This window comes from Saimiri boliviensis, chromosome 4, assembly GCF_048565385.1.
Source record: "Saimiri boliviensis isolate mSaiBol1 chromosome 4, mSaiBol1.pri, whole genome shotgun sequence".
Taxonomy (NCBI): Eukaryota; Metazoa; Chordata; class Mammalia; order Primates; family Cebidae; genus Saimiri; species Saimiri boliviensis.
In genome coordinates, this window is record NC_133452.1 from 34,712,019 (window position 1) to 34,739,495 (window position 27,477).

Here is a 27,477-nt window from a genome sequence, read left to right on the forward strand (position 1 = left end):
TTTTAATTATCTCTAGAATTCGACATTTGCCTTTGATGTGAAGTATCATATGAAAAACACAAGCTAAGACTGAAGTGGTTTGTTCAGTATGATAATGAGGTTGGTTTTTTATATAGCATTATTAATTTTATGTTCTAAGAAATGAGGACATTTAACAGTAGATAATAGAGTCATGCGTCAACAACATTCATCATTACCAACCAAGGCCTGTGATATGCCTAAAAAGCTATATTTAATACTCCCAATGTTACACACAATTATGTGTTCAATGAATGTTCAGTGAATCCTTTATGATGTTGATAAATATCGTTTACATATCTAAAGTCTTTTACATAGCTAAGGGCAAATCGCTGTTTACTAGAGATACTTATGTGATGCCAAGCGGAGTGAATACACGAAGTCGTAAACTGTATGAAAGCAGGTGACCTATTATAGCCAGGGTCTCAATTTAATAATACATGCCAGTTTAAAAATAGCCTTATTTCCTCCTCTAAAGTTTTAACTTTTTTTTTTTTTTTTTTTTTTTTTTTTTTTTTTTTTTTTTTTAGGTAAGGTCTCACTTTATCGCCCAGGCTGGAGTGGAGAAGCCCGATCTAAGCTCACGGCAGCCTCAACCGCCCGCGACTGTAGCTGGGACTACAGGGGTGCGACACGGGGCCGGCTAATGTTTGTATTTTTTGTACAAACGGAGGCTCATTCTGTTGTTCAGGCTGGTCTCCAACCCCTGGGTTCAAGCGATCCGTCCTCCTGGGCTTCCCAAAGTGCTGGGATTACAGGCACCGCACCGGCCTCGGCTAATTTTAATACCACCTTAACACAGGTTTGTTGAATGCCCGCTGTATGCCTAAAGATCAAAGTTTGATAAAACAAGGTCCCTGCTCTTACTGAGCACATGGCTTTCTCAGATTATCAGTAACCAAATTTGGAAAATAACCCAGAACGCTGCCGTAGGTCCAGGATCCCCGCGTGTTAACATTCCGTCCACAGCAGTCAGTTCTAGGCGGCCGGGTTTCCCCTTGCCCCTCCGGCCCCCAGCCTCTGGGTGGGGACACGCCCAAACTCTTCCCTCCCTACGTCCCGCCACGCTCAAGAGTGCGCATGCGCTCTCAGGGAGGCGGGCAGTGACCCAGACGCTGTCGCGCGGTGCACAGAAAAGACGTCGCGCGTGCGCAGGCGCTCGGCGTAGAGGCCTGCCGGAAGCTAAGATGGCGCAGAGGTGTTCTCCAGGCCGCCGCTGGCGCCGTATCAGTATCTAAGCGGAGTGTATTGGAAGGAGTTAAGGGGCTGTGACAAACGCCCTCTCAGCCGTCATGGCCCGGCATCGGAATGTTCGAGGTTATAACTACGATGAAGGTAGGTGGCAGGGTCATGCCGGGACGTTCTTTCCGCGGTTCCAGCTGGGATCCTAGCCCGTTGGCATCCACTTCCATCTGAGTTTCTCGTCAGTGCTGCCCTGTCAGAATTGGGAGAGCCTCAGTTGGGGAAAATAACAGGACTTCTAGTGCCGCCAAATGCCTTTGTTTTTAAGTCATGATTTCTGCCCTGTGGGGTTGATTTTATTTGGGGAGGGGGAGGTGCTGCCTAGCGTCCTGTGGGTAGGACATTGGTGAGGTTGGGATCGTTGGTATTTAGGCACGTAAGCATTATCACCGCTTGTATTGTTTCCTCCCAGGTCGGTCACTCACGTGCCTGTTTCTTGCTCCTCTCCCCCAAAACCCCTTGAGAAATGTCCATGAAACGTCGCTTATTTGTAAAACACAGATCAACTTAATGCTTACATTCAACGGACGTGTATTTGTGTTAGATTTACATGATAAATCTTTTGTGTATATCCATACGTACTTAGTGCAGAACCAGTTTGCGCTAATTTATTTTTCAATGAATTTCAGAGTGGAAACTTAGGAGACAGTGGAAGACACATATTAAAAAGGTCCAGAGAGTAAGTTGATCAGATGATCGTGAAGTTTATACTCAGTTTTTGGCTAGTAATGCTTGATATGAATGTATTCTGAAATGTAAATAAATGACAGTACTAGAGGAAAGAGTGTATGGGAAAAGATTTTTTGTTATTAAAAAATGAAATAAAAGAAAAATATCGGTATGAATGTTCTGTAGGAGTTCCCAGGAGTTAGAATTCGTTTTAGGAGGAGCACATCCCTCTTCATGCAGTGGATAACTATAGGCATCACCAAGCATCACATAAACTAAAAATATAAACAAATATGAACTAATACAGAAGAAGAAGAAAGATCTATACTGTGCAAAGTGCAGAGCATGTAGTGCTTAATATGTTGGTGGGTGTCACTGGCACTCCCAGTCGATTATTATAGAACATCAGTGTGCTCTAACTATAGTGAGGGCAGCGAACACTGCTCTCCATTTGGAACCTGTGACCCCAGTCCGTCCGGAACATGCGAATTTTCTGGTGGTTACTTTAGAATGGAGGCCCTTTTAAATAAGTATTGCGGCGGATGGCATTGCATGTGGACCATTGTCACCTAAGAAATGACTTTAGACTGAGAGATACTTTTGCAAATATAAAGTACATGAATAGGCCTAAGTAGTATTCATACATTTCTTTAATAGTTGTTTATCATTTCCTCAACCACCATTAATTTAGTGCTTAGAATACTGTTCTAAGATGTGGGGACTGACAGTAAGGTATTTGAGGGTAGTCTAAAAGGAGATTATACCAGTTACACATGATTAGAGTATGAAAAACGCCACAAAAAGCACGGACAAAAAGCTACGGGAGGGATACACAGACGAGAACACTAAATTCAGAATGGACTGGGGGATAAGCAGGATTTCTATGTGAGGAATGCTCCATGGAGGAGAGGTGCTTGGCCTGAGGGATCACCTTGGCTGCTTGAGGTCAGGTTGTCATGCTTCTTTGGAACAATTGGTGACATCATAACCAAGCTGTTCCTGTAACATTGAGGAGGTTCATCTTTTTTTCTTGTTTATAAAACTTTTACTTATCATCAAGGTCCAGGTTATTTCTCTTCTTCCCAGTTAGGCTTTCTCTTGAATTCTCAGAGTAATAATTTAAAAATTGTCTGAAGTAATATAACCTCATTAGAGAGAGTTTGTGTTCTAAAACCTACTGGTTCCTTTACTTAATTCCCACTTTGTTTTTCTCCGTAATTTATATAATACTTTGCATGACTGCCTTAGTTGCTGATTTAAAAGTCCCAAGAAGGCAAAATCCATACTTTTAAGTAGCTGACACAGTGTTCTTTACATGTAGTAAATACTCCATAATTTTGTTGATTGAGGAAACGAACTACAAAGATTGTAGGAAAGAATTCTCTTCATCTTTTTATGTTGTGGCACTTTAGGGTCAACTTCAGCACTGACAAACTGATCTAGTAAAAAAGAGCCTTTTTTTTTTTTTTTTTTCCCCTTTTAAGAGTGAGGATCTCACTGTGTTGCCCAAGCTGGAGTGCAGTGGCTTGATCATAGCTCTCTGTGACCTCTAACTCCTGGGCTCAAGCAATCCTCCTGCCTCAGCCTCCAGAGTAGCTAGGCCTAAAGGCATGTGCCACCATGCCCGGTTAATTTTTTGTTTTAGTGGAGACAGCATCTCACTATGTTGTGCAGGCAGGTCTCAAATTCCTGGGTCAAGCGAGATCCTCCCTCCCTGGCTTCCCAAAGTGTTGGAATTACAGGTGTGAGCCACCATGCCTGGCCTATTGCTGTCTTCAGTATCTAAAAATATTTTGTTTATGAATGACCCCTTGTTTATTTGCAAATAAAGTTTTTTAACTTCAGATTATGATCTAATAATTTATTTAATCTTATACGTTTTTTGCCCAGTAGTAGCATTTACCTAATTTTTCTTTGCCATAAGCATTTGGTCTCAGCCTTTGAGCATGCTGTTCCTGCTGTATGAATAACCTCAGAAACTAGCTAACTCTATCCTTTGGAATTGTTTTGGGTATTATATTCCTGGGGCTATTTTTCCTAGCCACCCCACTCCCAGTTCTAGTTTTGTTGTTCATGTGTGTATTCCCAAATTGCTCTGTGTTTCTCATGTCAGGCACTTGTCACATGGTTTTGTAATTGCCCATTTTCTTGTGTGTATTCCTTGTCAGATTTTAGGTGTGGCTGGATATGTGGATAACTGGGAAAGAGTTCACTGTTATACCACGGTTGTCTCAACTCCTCCCTGGCATGGCGTTAATGTTTGTCAAATGAAATTTATGTAAATATACTTACATTCTTTGTGTGTTTTTAGTTGTAATTAATTTGATTTATTAATTTATAATAAAACAAATATTAATTTAGTGCCACATCGTGCCAGGTAGTTGTCTAAATCAAGTCTTGCCCTGGAAGCTGATAGTCTCATGGAGTGAACAGGTGTAGTGCTTTGAAGACATCCTGTAAATTGGAGAAGTATGCTGGAGGGTGACAGTGGCAGAGGGGTTTACTACTTTACCCAGAGTGGTCAGGGAAGACTTGTGCAAAGAGGAGACATTTGAGCTGGAATGTTAGCAGAAAGAAATGGCCTTAGGAAAATCTAGGCAAAGAGCATATCCCAGGAAGCAGGAAAAAAAAAAAAAAGGAGCAGTTAGCCATCAACGGGTGAGCGCAGGGTGTTTAGGGTAAATTGGTTTGTATAGATGTTACCTAGCTCTCCATGAAGAAATATTACTTTCATGATCTATTGTATACCCCCATATTAGCTCTGTGGAAGAAAAATGCTTTGGTTATAGAGGGCATTGGGTGAAGAAAAAGGAGAACCATCCAAGTGTTTTTTTTCCTTTTTTGAGACGTAGTCTCTGTCACCCAGGCTGGAGTGCAGTTGCATGACCTTGGCTCACTGTAACCTCTGCCTCCTGCGTTCAAGCAGGAGCCTGCCGCAGCCTCCTAAGTAACCGGGATTACAGGCACATGGCGTCACACCCTGCTAATTTTTGTATTTTCAGTAGAGATGGGGTTTCACCATCTAGGTCAGACTGGTCTCGAACTCTTGACCTTGTGATCTGCCTGCCTTGGCCTCCCAAATTACTGGGATTACAGTTGTGAGCCACTGTGCCCGGCCTCAGGTATGTTTTTTTTTTTTTTTTTTTTTTTTTTTTTTTTTTTTTTTTTTTTTGAGACGGAGTTTCGCTCTTGTTACCCAGGCTGGAGTGCAATGGCGCGATCTCGGCTCACCGCAACCTCCGCCTCCTGGGCTCAGGCAATTCTCCTGCCTCAGCCTCCTAAGTAGCTGGGATTACAGTCACGCACCACCACGCCCAGCTAGTTTTTTGTATTTTTAGTAGAGACGGGGTTTCACCATGTTGACCAGGATGGTCTCGATCTTTTGACCTCGTGATCCACCCGCCTCGGCCTCCCAAAGTGCTGGGATTACAGGCTTGAGCCACCGCGCCCGGCTCAGGTATGTTTTTTATAGGCTTATATTATATTTTGATCACATGAGGTGAAAACTTGGGACTTGGGGAAAACAGAAACCCAATTAACAACTGAAGATACGTGTATGTCTTTATAAATATAGAGGTAGTAAATACCTATTTTGTGGGTGAAATTCTTAGAATTTTTTTGAAAATAGACATTCCAGATTCCTTAAATTTTGATAAACAGTTTATTTTGGAGAGGATTCAGATGCTTCCTCACTAATAACTAAGAATATAAAAAGAACTTGTAAATGAATTTATCTTTTTTGTCTTTATTTTAGATTTTGAAGATGATGATCTCTATGGCCAATCTGTAGAGGATGATTATTGTATTTCGCCATCAACAGGTGAATTTTTAGAAATAATTTGATTCCTTTGATTTGGTGTTTAAACACATAAATGTTATGGTCATTCAAAGACTAGAGTGTTCGGTAAGACTGTAATATGTAACATTTAAAAAGATAATTGTATGTCAGTTTTTAAAGGCAAATAAAATAATTTCCTTACCTGTGAGTAGAACTTAAAGTTATGATTCTATTATTTAGTTTTAAACAATATGAAAAAGACTGTGGCTTTTTTTTCCCAACATTCTTTGCATCATGCAGTTAATCTGAAAGTGCTAAAATGGTAATTTAGTCAGTAATGAATTTCTGAAGCCTCTGGAGGCAGGTAGCCATTATCTCCCCAAGGATCTTTGAGTATTAGAAACATGAAGGTGTTGTGCAAAGACTTTCCTTTATGTAAGACTTTATCTGTTATTAAACAGTTTGGTACATAAACCAAATGTAGTTCAGACTTCTTTTGGAGCCACAGAGGGATTTGGCATTCCTATTTATGTATGATTCCACATCAGAGCTGCATCTTCTAGATTATTAGCCCAAAGATTTCTTCTCTGCCACCATACATGGAAAACATTCATGTATTCTTTCCAGCAAAGACTGAGTCATTAATCCTGATCTTTCTCTCACTTATTTCCCTAACACTATATTTGTATTCAGATTTCAGCCTACTGTCTATACAGGTTAAAATGCCCTGCTAAGTTTTAGTGTGTATAGACCAGGTGTGGTGGCTCATGCCTGTAATCTCAGCACTCTGGGAGGCTGAGGTGGGTGGATCACCTGAGGTCAGGAGTTCAAGACCAGGCTGGGCAACATGGTAAAACCCTGTCTCTACTAAAAATACAAAAATTAGCCGGGCCTGGTGGTGAGTGCCTATAATCCCAGCTACTCAGGAGGCTGAGGCAGGAGAATTGCTTGAGCTCAGGAGGCTGAGGTTGCAGTGAGCCGAGATTGTGCCATTGCACTTGAGTCTGGGCAACAGGAGTGAAACTCCATCTCAAAAAATGAAAAAAAAAATTTTTTGGTATGGTATAATTTACCTCTAGTTGGGTATAGCATAAAAGTAATTCAAAAAATTAATTTTTCACAAGTTTAAATAGTTAATATATGAACATTTCTTTCTTTTCTTTCTTTTTTTTTTTTTTTTTTTTGAGAGGAGTGTTGCTCTGTCTCCCAGGCTGGAGTGCAGTGGCATGATCTTGGCTCACTGCAACTTCTGTCTTCTGGGTTCAAGCAATTCTGCCTCAGCCTCCCGAATAGCTGGGACTATAGGCATGCACCACCACACCTGGCTATTTTTTAAAAAATATTTTTAGCTGAGACAGTGTTTCACTATGTTGCTTAGGCTGGCTTGAACTCCTGACCTCAACTGATCTGCCTGTCTTGGCCTGCCAAAGTGCTGGGATTAGAGGCATGAGCCACTTGCCTAGCCCTAATTATTAGAGGCATGAACCACTCGGCTAGCCCCCATTTCTTCCAGAACCTTCTGCCATGGTCTGAATGTTTGTGTTTCCCTCAGATTTACATGTTGAAATCCTAACCCCCAAGGTAATGATATTAGGAGGTGAGGCCCTTGGGGGGTGGTTAGGCCATGAGGGTAAAGTGTTCATAAATGGGACTAGTATCCTAATAAATGAGGTTCCAAGGAAAACTCTTGCCCTTCTAATCATGTTAGGACACAGCAAATAGGTGCTGTCTGTGAGCCAGAAAGCAGACCTTCATCAGACACAGACTCTGCTTTGATTTTGGACTTTCCAGCCTCTGAACTGTCACATATTTCTGTTTATAAGGTGCCTAGTTTATGGCATTTTTTTATAGCAGCCTGAATGGACTAAGACATCCTCCTTGTCTTAATTACCCTGTAGTCTGCTGGGCTATCGTGTGAACTGTACCTGCTTTAATCCCATTTTTAGCCTCTGTAGACCAACTATATCCCTTCTGACTTTAATAATTTATTTTTCTTTATAAATGCATAGGTATGATAGAAGTTTCTTTATTGTATCTACTCCTATCTGTCATCTTTTTCCTGTTGACCGGTTATTCTGAAATGCATCTAGCTCTTTATAGACCTGTTCTTCTGGTCAAGTACTTCCTTATATCTGCTCTTTCTGTCACCTTTTTCCTGTTAACTGGTTATTCTGAAATGCATCTAGCTCTTTATTTATAGGCCTGCTCTTCTGGCCAAGTACTTTTCTCATTTAGCTTAATCATATTTTTTCCTCTCATCTTTTTTAATGTTTCACTGTTACCAGTACATATTCTGTTAGGAGATAAAAATTGCACCAGTTATTTTATCAGAGAGCATTTAACATAAAAAGTTGTTAACCAGGTATTATAGAACAAAGAATGCAAAAAGTACAACCAGGATATCAAGAAGGTCAAATTGCAGGTAAATTCAGGAAGCACTTTACTGTCCCTAGTTCTTAGGGGAACAAATGGCAGGGTTGAAACCACCTTTAGAAACTGGTGTAAACTCCTTGGAGCTGGGACTTGGATCTTGAGGAAAGGGTTCTTTGCTGCTTTGCCTCTGAAGTTCACAAGCGGGACTCTGGAGCCAGGACTCAGACCTCTGGGCAGGGAGATACTGCATGGCTGATGCTAGTGCCTCAGAAGGTCCCTGAATCTTCTTGGAGCTTGAATTCAGCTTTTAAAGAGGGAATTCCAACCACCTGGCTGGTAGTGGTGTCTGTGGAGTGAAGAGGCAAGTTGAAGCTGGTTCTGGGAGTTTTGGAAAAACTGAAAATGGATATTAATTGCTGTTACTGGAACAAACTGCTTCTGGAAGGTGAAGTGAGTATTGCTGGGGTGATGCTGGAACAGGAAGCAAAAAGGAAGGAGCATGTGGCTGCCTTCTCTGGCTTTCCTGTGTCCCTTTAGTATCTCCTTATTGGCTGATCGTAAAAGGGAGCCAGGTATGGAAGAAGAAATGTGCTTTGCGGTGACTTCAATCTAGCATCACAAAGCCGAGTAAAGGGTGGTGGTGGGTCAGAAGCTAAGAGATGGCTTAATAAGCAGCATTCCTTTACAGATCCTTATTCAGGATTTGAAAGAGAAGACATAGTGATTCAGGAACAAAACAATTTCACATTTTTCTAGGAACTCCAAGGCATTTGCCCTTTGCGGCTGCTATAATTCGGCATCATAGTTGACTAGGTAGCTTACATATTAGAGGTGACAAAGTGATGTCTGGTAGTGCTATCCTCATCACTCACATTCTAAGCACATTAGAGAGCATGGCATATTCATGGAACTGGTTATATTAGATTTGAGTTAAATATCTCTAATATATGGATAATGAATTAAAGGTGGTATATGAGTGGATGTAAATAGACTTGTTAGGAGACTATTATATGTATTTATCTAGAGGAGATGAGGCTATTTTAGGACAGTGTTCTCAAAGTGTGGTCCCTGAACCATCAGCATCACTTGAGAGTTTGTTAGAAATGCAATGTTGGGGGCTCTGCCCAAGAGTCAGAAGCTGGGAGTGAGGCACAGCAGATGTTTTAACAAGCCCACTGGGGTACGCTCATGGTATGCATTGAGAACCGCTTGTTTAGGGCAAGAGTGGTAGCATTGGATTTGAAAATACATTCAAGAGAAAATTTATAGGAGTTGTGGTCTACAGGACTTGGAAGTTGTTGAGTATGGCTTTGTGTAAGTGTGGAATCTTTCACAGAGCTGGGGATTACTGAAAGACACCTTAATATTGCACGTTAACACAGTCATTTATCTAGGCTTCTCTGGATAAATAATATTTTATCTTGAATAATAAGCTAACAGTACACAAGGTCAGACTTTCAAAGGGTGTTTCTCTGAGATTTGCATTTATGACCTAGCTTTCTTGAGAACAGGGTCAGAGTTTATCCATGTGTCTCTCATAGCTTTTGATGTGGCTCTTGCATGTGGTTTGTATTCGGGGCAGTCTGACTCTGAGAGTTACTTTTTGTACAAATACCAAGAAGTCAACTGATATTATCAAAGCAGGAGATAGTTAAATGTTTTTGAGTTTCTTCTGTGACAAACTGGTATTTTTAACAAAAGCATACGACTTTGGATTTCTTGAAATTTTCTGTTTCAAAGCATTTTAAAAATAGCAGTAACATCAGATAAGAAACTTAATTTCCTCTTAATGGTCTATTTTCCAAGTAATTTTCAATAAAAAATTGAATAGTTTTAGAAGAATATTTTCTATTCTTAAAGAAGCAGCCAATGTCATTGAAAAGCTGATTACATTCATGGTGTAATGAAGTCTGATAATTGAATGACTTTACCAATGAATTGAAATTTCCATCAGATTCATCAGCATATGTGTATTTTTGAATTCAATTAAGCCCAGTTTTCCTGGTCTCACTATGTTGCCCAGGCTTGTCTTGAACTCTTGAGCTCAAGTGATCCTCCTGCCTCGGCCTCCCAAAGTGCCAGGATTATAAATATGAGCCACTACGCCCAGCCTAAGATGGTGATTTTTAAATGTTAACTTTTCTTTCTTTCAGAAAGGTTGACTTTGATACTGAGTATTGAACCTATGTCCAAGAGTGGGGATAGCAAAAAGAGTTTGTATATAAAACTTTATTTGAATGATGATGTATTGTTTCAACTAATATGATTAGAAGTTGCTCTACTCTAATTTCAAACCTTTATTGTATATTCATTTTTTTGAAAGAAAAACCCTATTCTAGTAAGTTTATAAATTAGTTTGGTATAAGGAAGCTTGTTTTAAAGTCTTGTTCAAATAACTTGCTACAGCAGTATGGTGGGTAAAGAAAATAACTGTGACTGAAGGAGTCTGGGAAGGCTTCTGGAAGGAGTTGGGATTGGAGCTAGTGAATTTGGAAGTAAGAATGGCATCCCAGCCAGAGGAAACAATGTTGCCTAAGCGATGACCTGTAAATGAGGCTTGTTTCATCAGACTGGCAGGATTAATGCAAGTGGTGGGAGGAAGGAAGGCTAGGAAAGAAAATAGGAACCAAATTGTGAAAGACAGTTTTAAATTTTGTGTGTTTAGTGGCAACTTATTGGAGTTTTTTGAGTAGGGAGCTAGTACTTTGTGCAGATAACCGATCATGGTCCACAAAGTGGCGTATAGGTGGGACAGAAGAAAGTGGCGGAGACTTGTAGGTCACCAGTATCTCCTGATCTTTCCTTGTGATATTCATCAGCTGGCAATAATTCCCTTATTTATTTTTTATTTTTTTGAGACTGAGTCTCGTTCTTTAGCCTCGGCTATAGTGCAGTGGCAATTCTCATTCCTCAGCCTCCCAAGTAGCTGGGATTGCAGGCACCCGCCACCATGCCCAGCTAATTTTTATATTTTTAGTAGAGATGGGGTTTCGCCATGTTGGCCAGGCTGGTGTCAAACTCCTGATCTCAGGTGATCTACTTGCCTGGGCCTCCCAAAGTGCTGGGATTACAGGCATTAGCCACTGTGACCAGCCGGATTAATTCTTAACACAAATTTCCTGCTTCATTCCAGCACCACTGAATCATAATCTCCAGGGGAAGATGCCTAGAAAGCTGTATTTTTAATGAATGCTACACTTGATTTTTATTTTAAGATGTTTAGGAAACAATTTTAGGAAGTTTCAGGTGTTAGGTTTTGAATTATTTGCACTTTTTTATGTTTGTCAAAATAAATTTAAAAAATTAGTATAGGTGTCCATTTTTTCAGAAAGTACTTCCATCAAAGTTTGTGATTTAAAATTTTAGAGAATAACATTTTGTATTTTTCATTTTCTCACCATTACTTTTCTCTCACTCCATTACTTGTTGTATTTGTTGCTTTTGGGGCAGTCAGTACAACTTCAGAGGTTTCGACCACTCCCCGCCTCACCCACCTACTTTTTAAAAGTAATGGCAAAACCTGAAGTTTTGTACCAACCCAATATTTCTTCTGGGGGAGTTTTCTTACTCTTTTTCCCTCCCTGGCAAATCCAACCATTACTACTTCCAAAACAGTGGCCACAGTATAGGTTTCTGCATTGGAGTTATGTATGGGGTGTATGTGGTGGTACAGGACAACCCCCAACCCCATCACGAAGAAAAAGTAGCTCCTAGGAGGCAGAGGAGGAGCCTGTACATTGAAAACTTGCTCTTCCCTGTTATTATTTCCTGAGTGAAATTTGTTGAGGGAAACATCTGATTTCATGTCTCATTTAATTTTTTTTTTTTGGTCTTAGGTTTCTCCCTCATAGTTCTTGGATGTGAGGAGAAGTTGGGGAAGTATGTTTGTTACTTTTAGGCTAAACTGAATACAGTGTATTAAAGCCAGGAAAGCACCATGCACAAAATGGCCTCATTTATACCATATTTTTTAAAACTAAAATGCTATAAATTGGAAGGTGTATCATTATTTTAAGGACCACTTTAAAACAAAAGGCTATCAGTCTAAGTATTATGTAATGCTAAGATGTCATTTGATTGAAAGACACATCTCTAATTCTGAGATTTGTAATGTGAAAAAAAGTGGTTCTTTTAGAGAATTTATGAGATAGGAAGTGTCTTCTGCTATTTAGCCATGCTGACTTTATACCAATAATGTTACCTCCTTGCACAAGAGGGGGAAAATAGGGATGTGTGCGTGTGTGTGTGTGTGTGTGTGTACGCACAACATAATGTACATTCTTAAACTCTGTGGTCTTCAGAATTATATACTAAAAATAACATCTTATGGGAAAAATAGGACCAGGACAGACCACTCAACCTATAGAGTGCTAACAAAACCAATAATCATCATAATAAAATGCTTACACATTTGAAAAGATTCATTGATTTCTTAATAACTACTCCAGTAAATACAGGATGAAAAAAGGTGAAAGCTTGACAGGAGATGTAAGAAAGGGTTGAAACTAAAGAGTCATGTTGCAAAGGCCCAATGCCCACAGACCTTGGAGAGCCAAGCAGTAAGGGCTCTCCAGACAGGGCACATGTCCAAACTGAGCCAAGGGGAAGAATGTGGACATTCTTCTATGTAACATTACAATACAGTTACACTTAAAATATAATATTCCACTGCAGTTCATGTTATCGAGCTTTATGCAACCATTGAAGTACTGGGAGAAAAATTTCATAAAGCATTCTCAATGTTACGCTTTCATCATTCTTTATACCCATTGATATGTGCTAATTTGTCTTAAGGAAACACGCATTATAGTAGAATGGATTGAATTATCTCAACTGCTCTTTATTAATATTTCTCTTCCTCTGTCCTTGTTCAAGATCTCTTTCACCTCTTCAAGTTTCTCTGTATTCCTACCTCCTTTATTATAATGCGTCAGTCTTCATTGGTTACTCCTATGCTTCCACAGTGCTTGTTGTCTGTATTACTCATTTGGCTTTTAAAATAAATCATTACATTTTTCTTCTTTGTCTTGCCTGCTAATTTGTCAGGCCATTGGCTTTATTTATTTATTTTTTGAGACAGAGTCTTGCTCTATCACTAGGCTGGAGTGCAGTGGCGCGATCTCAGCTCACTGCAACTTCTGTTTCCCAGTTTCAAGCAATTCTGCCTCAGCCTCCTGAGTAGCTGGGACTACAGGCACGCACCACCACGCCTGGCTAATTTTTTGTATGTTTAGTAGAGACGGGGTTTAACCATGTTGGCCAGGATGGTCTCGATCTCTTGACCTCATGATCCACCCGCCTTGGCCTCCCAAAGTGCTGCGATTACAGACGTGAGCCACAGCACCCAGCACTGGCCATTGACTTTTACAATGAAGAGAGAATGCTTATTAACCTTCTGAGCACAGGTGTTACACATACACTGCAGCTTTATGTTCTGTGCCTTATTTATAAATTTTGATTTCTTTTTCTCTACCCCCCCATGTGATCATATGTCTATACATTTTGAATGTAGCTTCCCTTAATAAATATCTTCCCGATGACCTATACACAAGTCAATGGAATTAACATGTTTCGTGCTCTTATAGAAAGCTAGATAATACCTTGCCTTTTGAATATCATATCTATATTTCTGTCCTTCTTAACATATTCTTTAATTTTGTTCCTTTACAATTGAACACAGTCTCCAGGATTAAGTTCAGTAGCCATCCAATAGAGCTGGAAGCATTAGTACTTTGCATATATCTGTGATTTTCTCCTTTGCTCACTTGTATTTCATTTAAGATACTCAGGCGTGTATTGGCACTTTGATAATCTGCCTTTTCTTTCCTTGATTTTACACACACACACACACACACACACACACACACACACACCTGCACGCAGTTATATATTGAGTGATGATATTGGCAGTATTGCAGAGTAGCACAGACGTCTGAAAGTTAAAGTTAGGTATATGACACTAGTTTACAGTGTCAGTGTGTGATTGGAAGTGTATAACTGAAAGCCTGAGTTGTTTAAAGATTAAAGTTTGTATTTTTCATGAACTCTTCGATTCAGGCAAAATCAGCACTTTTTGGAAAGTGAAAATTAACATTGTGTTTTCTTTTCTTCTTCTCTTTATTTTTTTGAGACAGAGTTTTACTCTTGTCACCCAGGCTGGAGTGCAGTGGTGCAATCTCAGTCACTGCAACCTCCGCCTCCAGTAGCTGGGATTACTGGTGCCCACCACCACGCCCAGCTAATTTTTATATTTTAGGTAGAGATGGGATTTCAACATGTTGGCCAGGCAGGTCTTGGACTCCTGACTTCAGGTGATCCACCCACCTCAGCCTCCCAAAGTGCTGAGATTACAGGGATGAGCCACGGCATCTGGCCACCTTGTGTTTTCTTCATTATGCAAATTAGAAGTTTGATATTTGGTTTGAAATATTTGTATCAAAGAAGAGAACATTTCAAGGGACATAGAATAGTATACAAAGAAGAGGTATTAGGAAAGGTGGATTTTGGAAACCATGAAGAAAGTAGGCTGAGTGGAATGGTTTCAGAGATTGGGGGAAAGAAGGAAGATTATAAGAGATTAATAAGTAGTAAGCACATTCGAGTAGGATTTTGGGTATATGTTTTGGTATGGTTTTTTTTGTTTTCATTTCTAATGAAATGTGGGTAACTATAGGTCATTGATCAGAAATTTTTTTTTAACTTTAGCTTTTATAAAAAAAGTTAATAGGAAATGGCTATACCATAGTGTTCTTTGATCATTTTATATTCTAGCTGCTCAGTTTATTTATTCACGGCGTGACAAACCTTCCATTGAGCCTGTAGAAGAATATGATTATGAAGATTTGAAAGAATCTTCCAATTCTGTTTCGAATCGTCAACTCAGTGGATTTGATCAAGGTATAGCAAAAAGTAGTGTATCTGTGTTTCTTATCTGAAAAATGATTAATAACCAAATACACCAGAATGTATCAGTTTTATTGTGATTGTTTATAACAGTGACTGGGAACAGTAATGATGTAAACATGTCTTTCATATTCAAGGAAAATTTATGTTTTATTAAGTATGTTTTGTGAGGAATGTATTTAACTATGATTGGAAAATTGTATGGCTGTTGTTTAGTAACTGGAATTTTAATTGAACTATCCCATTAAAAAATTTTTTTTGAGGGAGAGAAACTCCAGTGATTTACTAAAAAGAACTTTTTGAGTTGATTTAATTGTTTAGTAAGCTGTATGTGGAGCTTATGATTAGAATATATAAACTGTTTTACTTACAAAGATGTTAAGTTCAAAAGCTTTGAAGAAAACAGTTGAAGTCTAAAGTACACTGTATAAGTGTCCTCAGGATTTACATCTATGTGAATTAAGTTTCAAGATAGAACTTGGTAATGACACTTGTTCTGAGTTTGCGTATTTTCAGCTCTTTTAAACATTTTAATGATGATATTTATATTTTGGCTTTCTTCTTTTATAAATAAGTTTCAAACATGACATGGCTTCAAACATCACTCAAGCCATAGATTTGATAGCAGAACTAAAATGACCAGGTATAACAATAATGCCATTTGTTGATAGCATGGCTGAGTTGATTCAGTCTTTCTCTGGAGTGTGTTTTTGTTCTATAATTTTTTTTTTTTTTTTTGAGACAAAAGTTTCACTTTGTCACCTAGGCTGGAGTGCAATGGCGCAACCTCAGCTCACTGCCACCTCTGCCTCCCAGTTTCAAGGGATTTTCCTGCCTCATCCTTTTTGCCCCCAGAGTAGCTGGGTTTATGGGCCCTTGCCACCAAGCTGGGTAATTTTTGTATTTTTAGTAGTGACGGGGTTTCACCGTGTTGGCCAGGCTGGTCTTAGACTCCTGACCTCAAGTGATTCACCCACCTTAGCCTCCTAAAGGGCTGAGATTACAGGTGTGAGCCACTGTGATTGTTTTTGCATTGAAAATTTATAATATTTTTAAAACAGAAGAAATTATGAATCTGGGAATTGATCTTTGACTGGCTAATTTTTGTATTTTTAGTAGAGATGGGGTTTCACCATGTTCTCCAGGCTTGTTTTGAACTCCTGACTCAGGTGATCTATCTGCCTTGGCCTCTTAAAGTGCTGGGATTACAGGTGTGACCCACCATGCCCGGCCTTATAACCTCTACTTTTAACCCCTTCATTATACTGCCTCTTTGGGTGTGTATAGAAAATAGTTTCTCCAATTAGAAGAGGCCCTGATGCTAGCTATGCTAAGTATTTTGTTACAGTTTCTATAATTGATGTATTTATCAAATAAATATTATTTTCCCAGTATAGCTTATTAGCCTTTAAAAGTTAATTTTACACTGAAGCAAAGCAGAATTGCCCAAATATTTCAGGAATTTAATTTTAATAATTAAAGGGGCCAATGGAAAAAGTATTAAACACTTTTTTTTGTTTTAAAGAAAGGGTATTGCCAGTAGATATATAAACATGTACAATTAAATATAAATTGCATTCTATGAAATGGTTTTATGGACTAGGGAGTTTGAAAACCTCAGTTCTATTTTGTTTATTGCTAACTTCATAGTGTCATGATTTTCAATCTTACCTTTATTAAGTTAGAATTTGCCTGATATATCTACCTCATAGAGTTATTATGAGGATGACAAAAGAAATATACCTAAAAGCATTGTGAAAATTGTCAAGTGCTATACAAATATAAAGGAATATATCATTCATTTTTATTCATTGGCCCCTAGTTACCTGTTACTGTTTTAGGTTCAAGGGATACAAAGCCTCTCTGCTGTTAGGGATTTTACATTATTGGTAAGTATTACTAATAAATACTTTTTATAATTATGTCATCATCAGAAAATTAAAATTCCTAAACAGCGTAGATAATTCCAGACTTAATTTTTTTGTTTTATAAATGAATGCTGGCTGGGCGTGGTGGCTCACACTTGTAATCCCAGCACTTTGGGAGGCCGAGGCAGGTGGATCACCTGAGGTCAGGAGTTTGAGACCAGCCTGACCAGCATGGTAAAACCCATTTCTACTAAAAATACAAAAATTAGCCAGGCCTGGTGGCAGGTGCCTGTAATCCTAGCTACTTAGGAGGCTAGGGTGAGAGAATTGCTTGAACTTGGAGGTGGAGGTTGCAGTGAACTGAGACCACACCACTGCGCCCCAGCCTGGGCAACAGAGACTCTGTCTTAAAAAAAAAAAAGAATGCCTATTCTCCTCTTAATCTGTTGGACTTTCTTATTTTTATGGCATGATTATATTACGTTATCTTGCTGTTTCTAAAAGAGTCATTAAGGATTATTTTAGTTGACTGGTAAGAACTGAAGTTAGCCAAAAAGGAAACTTAAGGTAACAGCTTGAGAAATATAAGAAATATACTTTGTGAGTAGTTGGGTTCACTAACAAATTAGAAATAGTTCCACAGTCACCCCTCGCTTTGTGTACATGCAAAAAATGATCAGTGCAGATACCATCATTATCGTTGACTGAAAATAGATACTAGTGTACACTTAGCAATACACACTTTTTTCAAACACCTCAGGAGACATTTTCTTACAGTGATTTTTAAATTAATGAAATCATTGATAAGGGAAGGTGGGTAGATTATAGATAAAAATACGATCAATAGAAATAATTTTTGCCAAAGAGAAAGGAGAGTTGAATATTCTAGTACAGCTGTAAATTTTAAAATCAGTTTTGAAGATTAAAAGTTCTTTCGTGGCACCATTTAGTGTAGCTTTTCATCATTGTTGTCTTTTCTAGCTCGTCTTTATTCATGCCTTGATCACATGAGAGAGGTACTTGGAGATGCTGTGCCAGATGACATATTAATTGAAGCAGTTCTGAAGAACAAGTTTGATGTGCAGAAGGCTTTGTCAGGGGTTCTGGAACAAGACAATGTGCAGAATTTGAAGGACAAGAATGAGGGAACTGTATCTACAGGAAAGATAGCAAAAGGTATGCCTTTATTGCTTCTCTTTCAATTGTTTTACCTGGTTAATGCATAAAGAGAGGCTTTCATGTGCTTGAGCTTTTACGAAAAAATTTAATTTGCTTGAGCTATTGAGCTATTAAGAAAATCTTGCATATTACTGTTAACTTTTGATTATCAGTTGATCTTCTAGTTTGTGAATTTTTAGGATGAGTACTGTGTTTTCCATCTTCTGTTGTAGCCTGGTTTTTTTTGGTTATTTCACTACTTGAATTTGTTTTGTTTTATTTTGTTTTTTGAGACAGTCTCACTCTGTCACCCAGGCTGGAGTGCAGTGGTGTGATCTTGCTCACAGCAACCTCCACCTCCTGGGTTCAAGTGATTACCCTCCCCTCAGCCTCCCAAGTAGCTAGAATTACAGGTGCATGCCACCATGCCTGGCTAATGTTTTTTGCTTTGTATTTTTAGTAGAGATGGGGTTTCACCATGTTGGCCAGGCTGTCCTTGAACTCCTGGCCTCAAATGATCTGCCCATCTTGACCTCCCAAAGTGTTTGGATTACAGGCGTGAGCCACTATACCCAGTCTCACTACTTGATTTTATAACTAACCAACATAGTGGAAATAAAATTAGATAAGACATCTTTTTCTTTTGTTAGTAGCTTACAGAACTTTTTAATTTTTTTTTTTTTTTAAACTCTAATGTGATAGGAAAAAGAAATTAACAGCCAGTCAATTATGTTAAAGAAAAATCCCTTTATCCTTTTACTATGTATAATTTTATTTTATTTAAATATCATTAGATATAAGTATTTTAATTACACTAGTTTGCATTTTATAGCCAGATATTTAATTTTAAATTTGTAAAATTTAGGGTTAAATTTGGAATTCAGTGGACATAAGAGGGGAACTGAGGTGGTACCACTATATTAATTGGCATACTATCTCTCAGTATGAGTATGGCGATTTGTTAACTATGTCAGTGTTGATTGTAAACTCTGGGCTAAATTTTTGCTGCAATAAGGCTGCATACAGCCTTGTTACCATGAAATAAGAGTGTGTTTTGGGGGGACGGTGGGCACACAGATGGGCACTTTTAACTGGCTCTGATGGGAATGAGTCTGGAATATGTCATCTTGTATTGATAGTGTATACAACATTGTGGTAGAAATTACCGGGGGTTATTTTGCTTATTTTTTTCTAATACATTAAAGTACAGAAGAAAATGAACCTAGTTTTTCCTGTTTTTTTTTTTTTTTAAAGAAGTTTTTGAATTTGAGACAATCCTGACTATAATTTAATTATGGTTAAAACCTCACATTTTTAAATTCATGAAAATTAGAACATTGATTGACTTGATACTTACATTGTATATGTCAGTGAACAGAGTATAAAGGTTACTTTAAATTGCTAAAGGAAGGTAATATTCCCTTATTGTGTTTTGGAGTATTCACTTAATGTTAAGTAATGATCAAGTATCACTTTATTCATGTCATAATCAAAAGAAGCATTTAGTAATTAAATGCCTCATTTCATGTTTCCTTTTGGTTGCTGTGACTGTCTTCTTCGTATATCAACCTATTCATCTGAAAATTAATGGCTCTTGTAAGGTAAGGAGTCTTATTTTCTTCTGAAGTTTCAGCTGATAATGGTCAAAGCTCTTATCCTCAGTCAGCAAATCATTTGGATTATAGTAGCAAACACTTTGATTTTTCTAGCTCAGTAGGAAAATATGGATTATCTCTTAATTCTTCAGTTCCAAGTCACTGTTTGCTCCATAGAAAAAAGCAACTTGGCAGGCTTAAAAGTGAAAAGAAACTAGAATCATGTAAGTTAACAAAAGAACTTTCACTAGCTGACCTAATTCATGATATATCAAGAGATTCCTGTGAAAGTCAGCCGTCAGTCAGATTATCATCTACAGATAGTCTGGAAAGCCTACTTTCAAAGAAACTAGATGCTGATTTGTTGAGACCTCATGCATCTGAATGTGTTTCCAAAGATGATTCTGCATTCAAAGAAGTACCAGATTTAAAGTCCATAATGATAAAGAGCACAACACCAAATAATTCTTTATATATGCAAAATAATTCACTATCTGATTTTCAAAACATTCCAGTACACGATAGTTTAGGAAGTTCAAATAATCCTTTGTACTTAACTAGCTCATTGGAAAATATGACTGTTGATAATTTAAATGCTAGTAAAAAAACTGAAGTTGGAAGTAAAAAAACTGAAGCCAAGAATTACATTTTAAAAAATGACAATTTGCAAGTTTCTCAATGTGAAAGTCCATCCCTAACTGAACTGTTTCAAGAACACAAAGAAAGCAATATAAACCCGTGCTTTACTTTATCTGATCTTTGTAACCAGTCATCTGCCAGTTTCACAGATCTAAGTTTGGGATCTTTTCCCTTGTCACAATTAGCAAATCGCTGTCAGTCTTCACCTGGAATATCAGAATTAACAGGATCTCTGTCATCATTGGCATTTCATAAAGCTTCTCCCACAAGAGACCTTGAGAATTTGTCACTTTCTGAATTGATTGCAGAAACAATTGATATAGACAACTCTCAGATTAAGAAGGAGTCCTTTGAGGTCAGTTTATCGGAAGTTAGGTCTTCTGGAATAGATTCAAATATTGATCTTAGTGTGCTTATAAAAAACCCAGATGTTGTTCCAAAGCCTATAGTAGACCAATCGGTTGCTCCATCATCACGATCTAAAGTTCTAAGTTCAAAGCTAGGGAAGAATTCCAATTTTGCTAAGGATAATAGGAAAAACAATAAAGGCTCTCTGACTAGGAAACCACCTTTTTCTCTCTCTTGGACCAAGGCCCTTGCTGCTAGACCTTCAGCTTTTGCCACAACACTGTGTCTTCGTTACCCACTGAAAAGCTGCAAGCGACGCACCCTTAACCTCTATAAGACTTTTCTTTACAGTAGACAAGTTCAAGATGTAAAGGACAAAGAAATAAGTCCTCTTGTAGCGATAACACCATTTGACTTCAAATCTGCATCACCTGATGACATTGTAAAAGCTAATCAAAAAAAAGCGTTTACTAGAGAATAGTAACACAAGGAAAACTCGATTGCTGTTGTAGAGCTTTTTATTTTTAATTAAAGTCTTCAGAGGATCACTTTATATTATGGGATTCAAATTGTGATTTTTATGAAAATTGTTATAGGTCAGTTGATTAGTTGATACATATTTTTGCACTGAATTTTTTTTTTAACTACGTCTTCTTTTAGTGATAACTGGCTTTATTTAAGTTGGTAACCTATACTGAGTATATGTTTACAAAGTGGATATGGAAACTTGATGTTGTGAAATCAGACCTCAGATATTTCTGTTTGAAGCATTCAATTTTCTATGTTTTTTATGATGAAATATTTTTTTTCTATGAAATATTTTTGTACTTTGTTCTTAAACGAAAATGCCAGCACTTGGGATTATTATAGTTTAGTTGTGAAGATTATTCTGATGCGACGCAGCATAGCGGAGACATTATATTTTAAAATAGGATGTAATTCTTATTTTTCTGTAGATAAATACTAAAATTTTTCTATTAGGAAGTCCTAAAATTCCTGACTTTTGAGAGCACTGTGGAGATTGTTGAAATACATTTTTGATGATAATAAAATGAAAATCTTTTAAGGGACCATGTAAATAGAGAAGTTGGATTAATATGTGAATTATTTTTATACATTTTTAAAACCATTTGTCCTGAATATACACTTTAAAATAAATAAATATATAAAAAGTGTTTTCAAGTATGGTTGCATGTTCTTTGAATGGAGAATTTTACCAGATCTCTTTAACTTGTTCTTTTTTTTTTTTTGAGACAGACTCACTCTGTCGCCAGGCTGGAGTGCAGTAGTGCGATCTTGGTTCACTGCAACCTCCGCCTCTCAGGTTCAAGCGGTTCTCGTGCCTCAGCCTCTTGTGTAGCTTGGACTACAGGCACACACCACCATACCCAGCTAATTTTTGTATTTTTAGTAGAGATGGGGTTTCACCACGTTGGCCAGGATGGTCTCGAGCTCTTGACCTCCTGATCCACCGCCTCAGCCTCCTAAAGTGCTGAAATTACAGGGATAAGCCACTGCACCTGGCTTAACTTGTTCTTTACAATAAGTAATGGAATGTGGAGCTTTCCTTTTTGCTTCTGACAGCTGTGTGTCCCACAGTGACAAAGTTTCAGCAATGGAGGATCAGTAAGAGCTTTTTTAATCAGTAGAGTAAGTATGTAATTCATCCCTTAAAGCAGTGGTTCTCAACTAGCAATCAGAATCACTGGAGGAATTATTTCAGAACACAGATACTGTATCTTTATTCCATACATGCTTAAGCAGTCTCTGAGGAATGGCACTTGGGAATGTGTATTTTCAAAATTATACCCCCAAATGATGTGTATTTCTGTCCGAGAACCACTCCCTTAAAGGGAGAAATGAGTAGAATGGAGTTGCCAATGCTAAGAATAACGTCTGACCAACTTGAAAGAATAATTTCTAGAAATCAGGGATACCAAGGAAAAATGCTACTTAGGAAGTATGGCTTTTTGCACAAAATGATACAGATAGTAGTAGTAGTATTTGCAAAAATATAATACAGTAGTATCTAAAATATTATTTTATTGTTATTATTTTTTGAGACGGAGTCTCACTCTGTTCCCCAGGCTGGAGTGCAGTGGCGCAATCTCAGCACAACCTCCACCTCTCAGGTTCAAGCAGTTCTTCTGTCTCAGCCCCCCTGTAGCTGGGATTATAGGCACACCCCACCACACCTGGCTAATTTCTGTACTTTTAATAGAGATGAGGTTTCACCATGTTGGCTATGCTGGTCTCGAACTCCTGACCTCAGGTGATCTGCCCACTGTGGCCTCCCAAAGTGCTGGGATTACAGGTGTGAGCTACCACGCCTGGCCAAATAATACTTTTTTTTTTTCCTCTGGCAGCTACTTCCCTGTGCATTTGATAATTTTTTTTGTATTATTTTGTTTCTGTTTATTTTCAGAATGGCATTCCAAAATTTTAATCTCTGTGTTGTTTTTATGTTCAGTATTTTGAGGGAAAAGTTAAGATGGCATTATGTCCTTTTTTTTTTTTTTTTAAACCAAATACTTCTTGATTTCTTGTGGTGTCTTCAGGTTTTTTTTTTTTTTTTGATGGAATTTTGCTCTTATTGCCCAGGCTAGAGTGCAATGGCACAATCTCGGCTCATTGCAACCTCCGCCACCTGGGTTCAAGTGATTCTCCTGCCCCAGCCTCCAAAGTAGCTGAGATTACAGGCATATGTGCCACCACGCCCGGCTAATTTTGTATTTTTAGTGAGATGGAGTTTCTCCATGTTGGTCAGGCTGGTCTCAAACTCCTGACCTCAGGTGATCTGCCTGCCTTGGCCTCCCAAAGTGCTGAGATTACAGGCATGAGCCACCACGCCTGGCCCAGTTTTTTTTTTTTTTAATTGACTATTTCAGTGCACCATAATACTAATGCTTAGGAGATCATTTAAATCACAAGCTATATTTTGTGATTGATTTTAAAATTTGAATTATCCCAGTGGTTGAGATTGTTTTTCTAGTCTTTGAACCTTGATCAAACATTTTAGTAACTTTGAATTAGTGTATGACTGAACTAGACGTATGTATAGGCAGTCTACAATTTAGGAGTGAATTAATTGAATTCTAAGAGTTAGTTTGTAACTGATGATATTCCTGATGGATTTAGTGCTACACAAGTGGTCCACATTGCACATGAATCCACAAATACTTATTTAATGTATACTGTAATTGAATAGCAGCACTATTGTGTTACCTTCTTTTATAACAAAGTAATTTTCAAGTGGAAGTGCAGTACTTTTAAAGCCATGTAGTAGACCTTGCAGGATGAACTAGGTCTGCACTTGTTGGCTGATTAGGGTTGTAATTACCACGTATGAGATTCTTTTGGTCGGGGAAAAAATTCTACATTATAGGGTGGTAAGAGAAGACAACAATGTCTTAAGTAGGTTTCCAGGCTTCCTATTTTCCTTGGCTTGGCTGCTGGCCTATCAGGCATGTATATGAGAAGTACTTGCCCTGTAGACAAAGGGAACGTCACAGTCTCTGAGATTGCGAAGGTGGAACAGTGCAGACCCTTCTATCTAACACCCTTGGCCATTGGTCCTTGGTAAAAAGCCAAGTGCCTGCTTGTTCATGAATATGTTCCTTGTGATGATTGTTGGCACTAAGTGTATATTCTGTACCAGCTGCTGTTGATTGATTGACTGCTGTCTTAGTAGCTCAGGTATGCTAGGTGTTTTAGTTTATTTTTCAATTCACTTATAAATTTAAAAATGTAAAGCTGTTTTTATTTGCATTATGATCAAGGGCATTAATAATTTATTTTAGGAATAGAAATAATATTATAATTATATTCTAAATGATATATAATAAATTGCCAAGAACCGTGGTTTCATTTCTGTACAGAGTACTTCTTAAAACTTTTCCTTTTTGTTTTACCTTTTACCCCTTTCTTAGTTACTAAACTGGAATTTTAACCTCTTTTTCTCCTTTCAGCTTTGCATCTCTTTCTTAAGCTCATCCTTTGCCCTTTTACTTCTCATATGTAATAATAACTATAGTCAGTATTTTATAATTAGGTTTTAGTACTCAGTGGGGAGAGTCATGTAACTAATTGTCATACCAGGGATAAAGTTAATAAGGTGCTCATTTTTTGAAAGTAAAATGAACCACTGAAAATAAATACAGTTAAAGAGAAAAATAATGAGTAAATATGATTATTTACCTTTTTTAATGAACCCCAAATCTGTATATGGACCATTGCAAATAAACAAGTATATACTGTATGTTGAGAAAGAACTGTGTATCAACATGTTTTCTCTTTTGTGTTCATTCAAGTATATATTTGGTTATAAAGTCAGTTTTATAGTAGTTTAGGAATTGTTTTCTATTATATATAAACAGTAGAATGTATATAGATAATGTTGACTGGACAGGGAGGGATTAATATGAATTTCTATACTAATTTTCCTTTCCTTATATACTTATAATGACATAAAGGTCAGCTTATGCAGTTATACAATTTTAGTTTTTAGATTGTAAAAAATGTGTTACATTTTGAGTGTATATATACATTTTGTAAAAGCTACATTGAAAGAAATTAAAATTCTGAGTTTTTCCTAAATCAAGTGTAAAAACATGCAATCTATCCATTAGGGTTTTCTATATAAACTTGATATTTCTGAATGGTCTTTTAATCATTTATGCTGAAAGTACTGTTTTATTTCTATAAACAAATTAAAAAAACAAATGACCTGGTTGTGAAAATTTTCTTTTAATATATTTGGCATTTAGAATTCTTGCTTTCCATGGGGTAAAATTTTATATATTCTTTTTACTTTTTAGTACTCACATAGAAACACGATTTAAGTATAAGTTGTGGTAAATATTGGTAATGTAATTGCAAAGATGACAGTAGAAGGCAAAAGAAATGATAAGCTGGGTGTGGTGGCATGCACCTTGAGTCCAAGCTGTTTGGGAGGATGAGACAGGAGGATTGCCACTTGAGCCCAGGAGTTCAAGTTCAGCCTGGGCAATGTAGTGAGACCCCATCTCAAAAAAAAAAAAAAAAAAGGGAATGATAAAATACATATTTATTTCTTACATTGATGTGCCAGATTTATATTAGACGAGTGAAGGAAAGTGTTTTAGATGCAAGATATAACCCAAGATGAACAAAGATAAGATTCTTACTGTCAAAGGGGAGGGGAGGTATGCACACTTTAACACATGATTATCTTGATTACAGTGTGGCATATTATACCTTTCAAAGCTGACATCTTTGTCTTCCTTATTCAAGGTTCCACCTTCTCTTCTTTTTCCTGTCTTTGTTGCTACTTATCACCATCTAGTTAACGAAAATCAGGAACCTAGTATCCTTGGTTCATCTCTCTTCACCTACTACTCATAATTGATTACCATTCCTGTTATTCCCACCTTATGAATAAGTAAATATATGTGTGTGTGCACGTAATATGCATACATATATAGTCGACTCTTGTTATTTGCAGTAGTTAGTTTTATAGTCAGTACAAACACTGAATCAGTGAATACTGAACCATTGCTCCTACAAAAGGTAGAGGGGTAGGTACCTGTGAGCTTCTCATAACATTTTCATCAATCAGTGAATATGTAACATTGTTTTATATGTGTCTCTATTTGAAGACACCTTATTTAATATATATGTATAGCACGGACTCATTAACACTGAACTCATAGGCAACAGCACTGTAATTCATGCCTTATCTAACATCTTTGTTAGGCACATCCTAGCCTTCTTGTGCTTAGAATGCTAAGTACTGCACTTGCGGGCCATTTAAAAAATTACCCATAAAAAGTGCAAAATTACCAACAAAAGGTACAAAACTGGAAAAAATGTGACAGTAAGTAGACCATGAAAAGGACATTTATTTACAGTATGAGAGCGGTAACAAGAAAGCTGACTGTCGCCTTGGCTCACCTCACCTGGGAACTTGCATGTTGGATGACTCACATTTTTTGCTGTTCTGCCATGTCCATAAGTGAGTGCAAATGTGAGTAGTGATTTTGGGATTACAAGTAAATTACAGTAAGTAGGTGAATTCACAAATATGGAACCTGTGAATAATGAGAATCAACTGTACATTTTTTGGCCCTCTACTATTTATTGTTACTTTCCCTCTATTATTTTCCTCTTTATTGTTACTTTTATTTTTATTATTTTATTTATTGTCACTTTTTCTCTTAAAGGCCATTAGCTTTTAGCAGAATTACCTAAATATCTAACTTGTTTCTTGACTTTTCAGTTTACTCTCCTTAAAATATTCTTTCTATATTTCGGCCAGAATAAGTTTTCTGAACTAAATATCTAATTTTCTCCCTAAGTCCTTTTATTTTCTAAGCCCTTTTATGAACTCATTTCTGTTTTGTACCTCCTTATCCAAACCTACGCAAGAACACCTACCTGAGTTTCCTCTGCTTCTGGAATGCCTGCCTTTTTTTCTCTCTTCCTTCCCTCCTGGCTAATCGCTCTTTGGATTGTAGTTTCAGCATCACTACTCTCAATCGTGGGGTAGGAGAACATTCATATGCACCCATACTTCACTGTTCGTCCTTTATTTCCACCCCATGTGAAGTCATAATTCCTCCCCCACACATATATAGACCTGTTGTAACTCTGCTTTATTCTTCACGGCACTTGTATCCTCTGACACTGTGTTTGTTGTATAATACACTTGTTTTTGCAATGTTGCCTCTCTGCTCTCCCTCCACTTCCTCTTCCATGTAAGTTTTACAAATACAGGAATTTTGTGTATTCACTCCTGTATTCCCAGCTCAGAATATGTCTGGCACATAAGCATAGGCAAGGATTTTAAGTAAAACTTGAATCTTTCTCCTAATATGGTCCCGCAATCTTGTTCCTTAGAGGAAGCCAC

At 37.7% G+C, this 27,477-nt stretch overlaps 1 protein-coding gene across 3 annotated transcripts in view; it reads left to right on the forward strand.

Annotated features, from left to right (window-relative positions):
- The first annotated feature begins 1,140 nt into the window (after positions 1-1,140).
- HBS1L (HBS1 like translational GTPase) overlaps positions 1,141-27,477 on the forward strand; it is a 94,660-nt gene continuing 68,323 nt past the window's right edge. Inside the window, exons 1-5 of one of the 3 annotated variants that reach the window (XM_010343023.3) lie at positions 1,141-1,353; positions 5,684-5,749; positions 14,852-14,977; positions 17,833-18,027; positions 19,616-25,639. In XM_010343023.3, coding sequence (XP_010341325.1) covers positions 1,311-1,353; positions 5,684-5,749; positions 14,852-14,977; positions 17,833-18,027; positions 19,616-21,072 — 1,887 coding nt within the window. In that variant the 5' untranslated portion in view covers positions 1,141-1,310 and the 3' untranslated portion in view covers positions 21,073-25,639. The other 2 variants (XM_003932461.4, XM_074397430.1) reach the window with 2 other exon arrangements.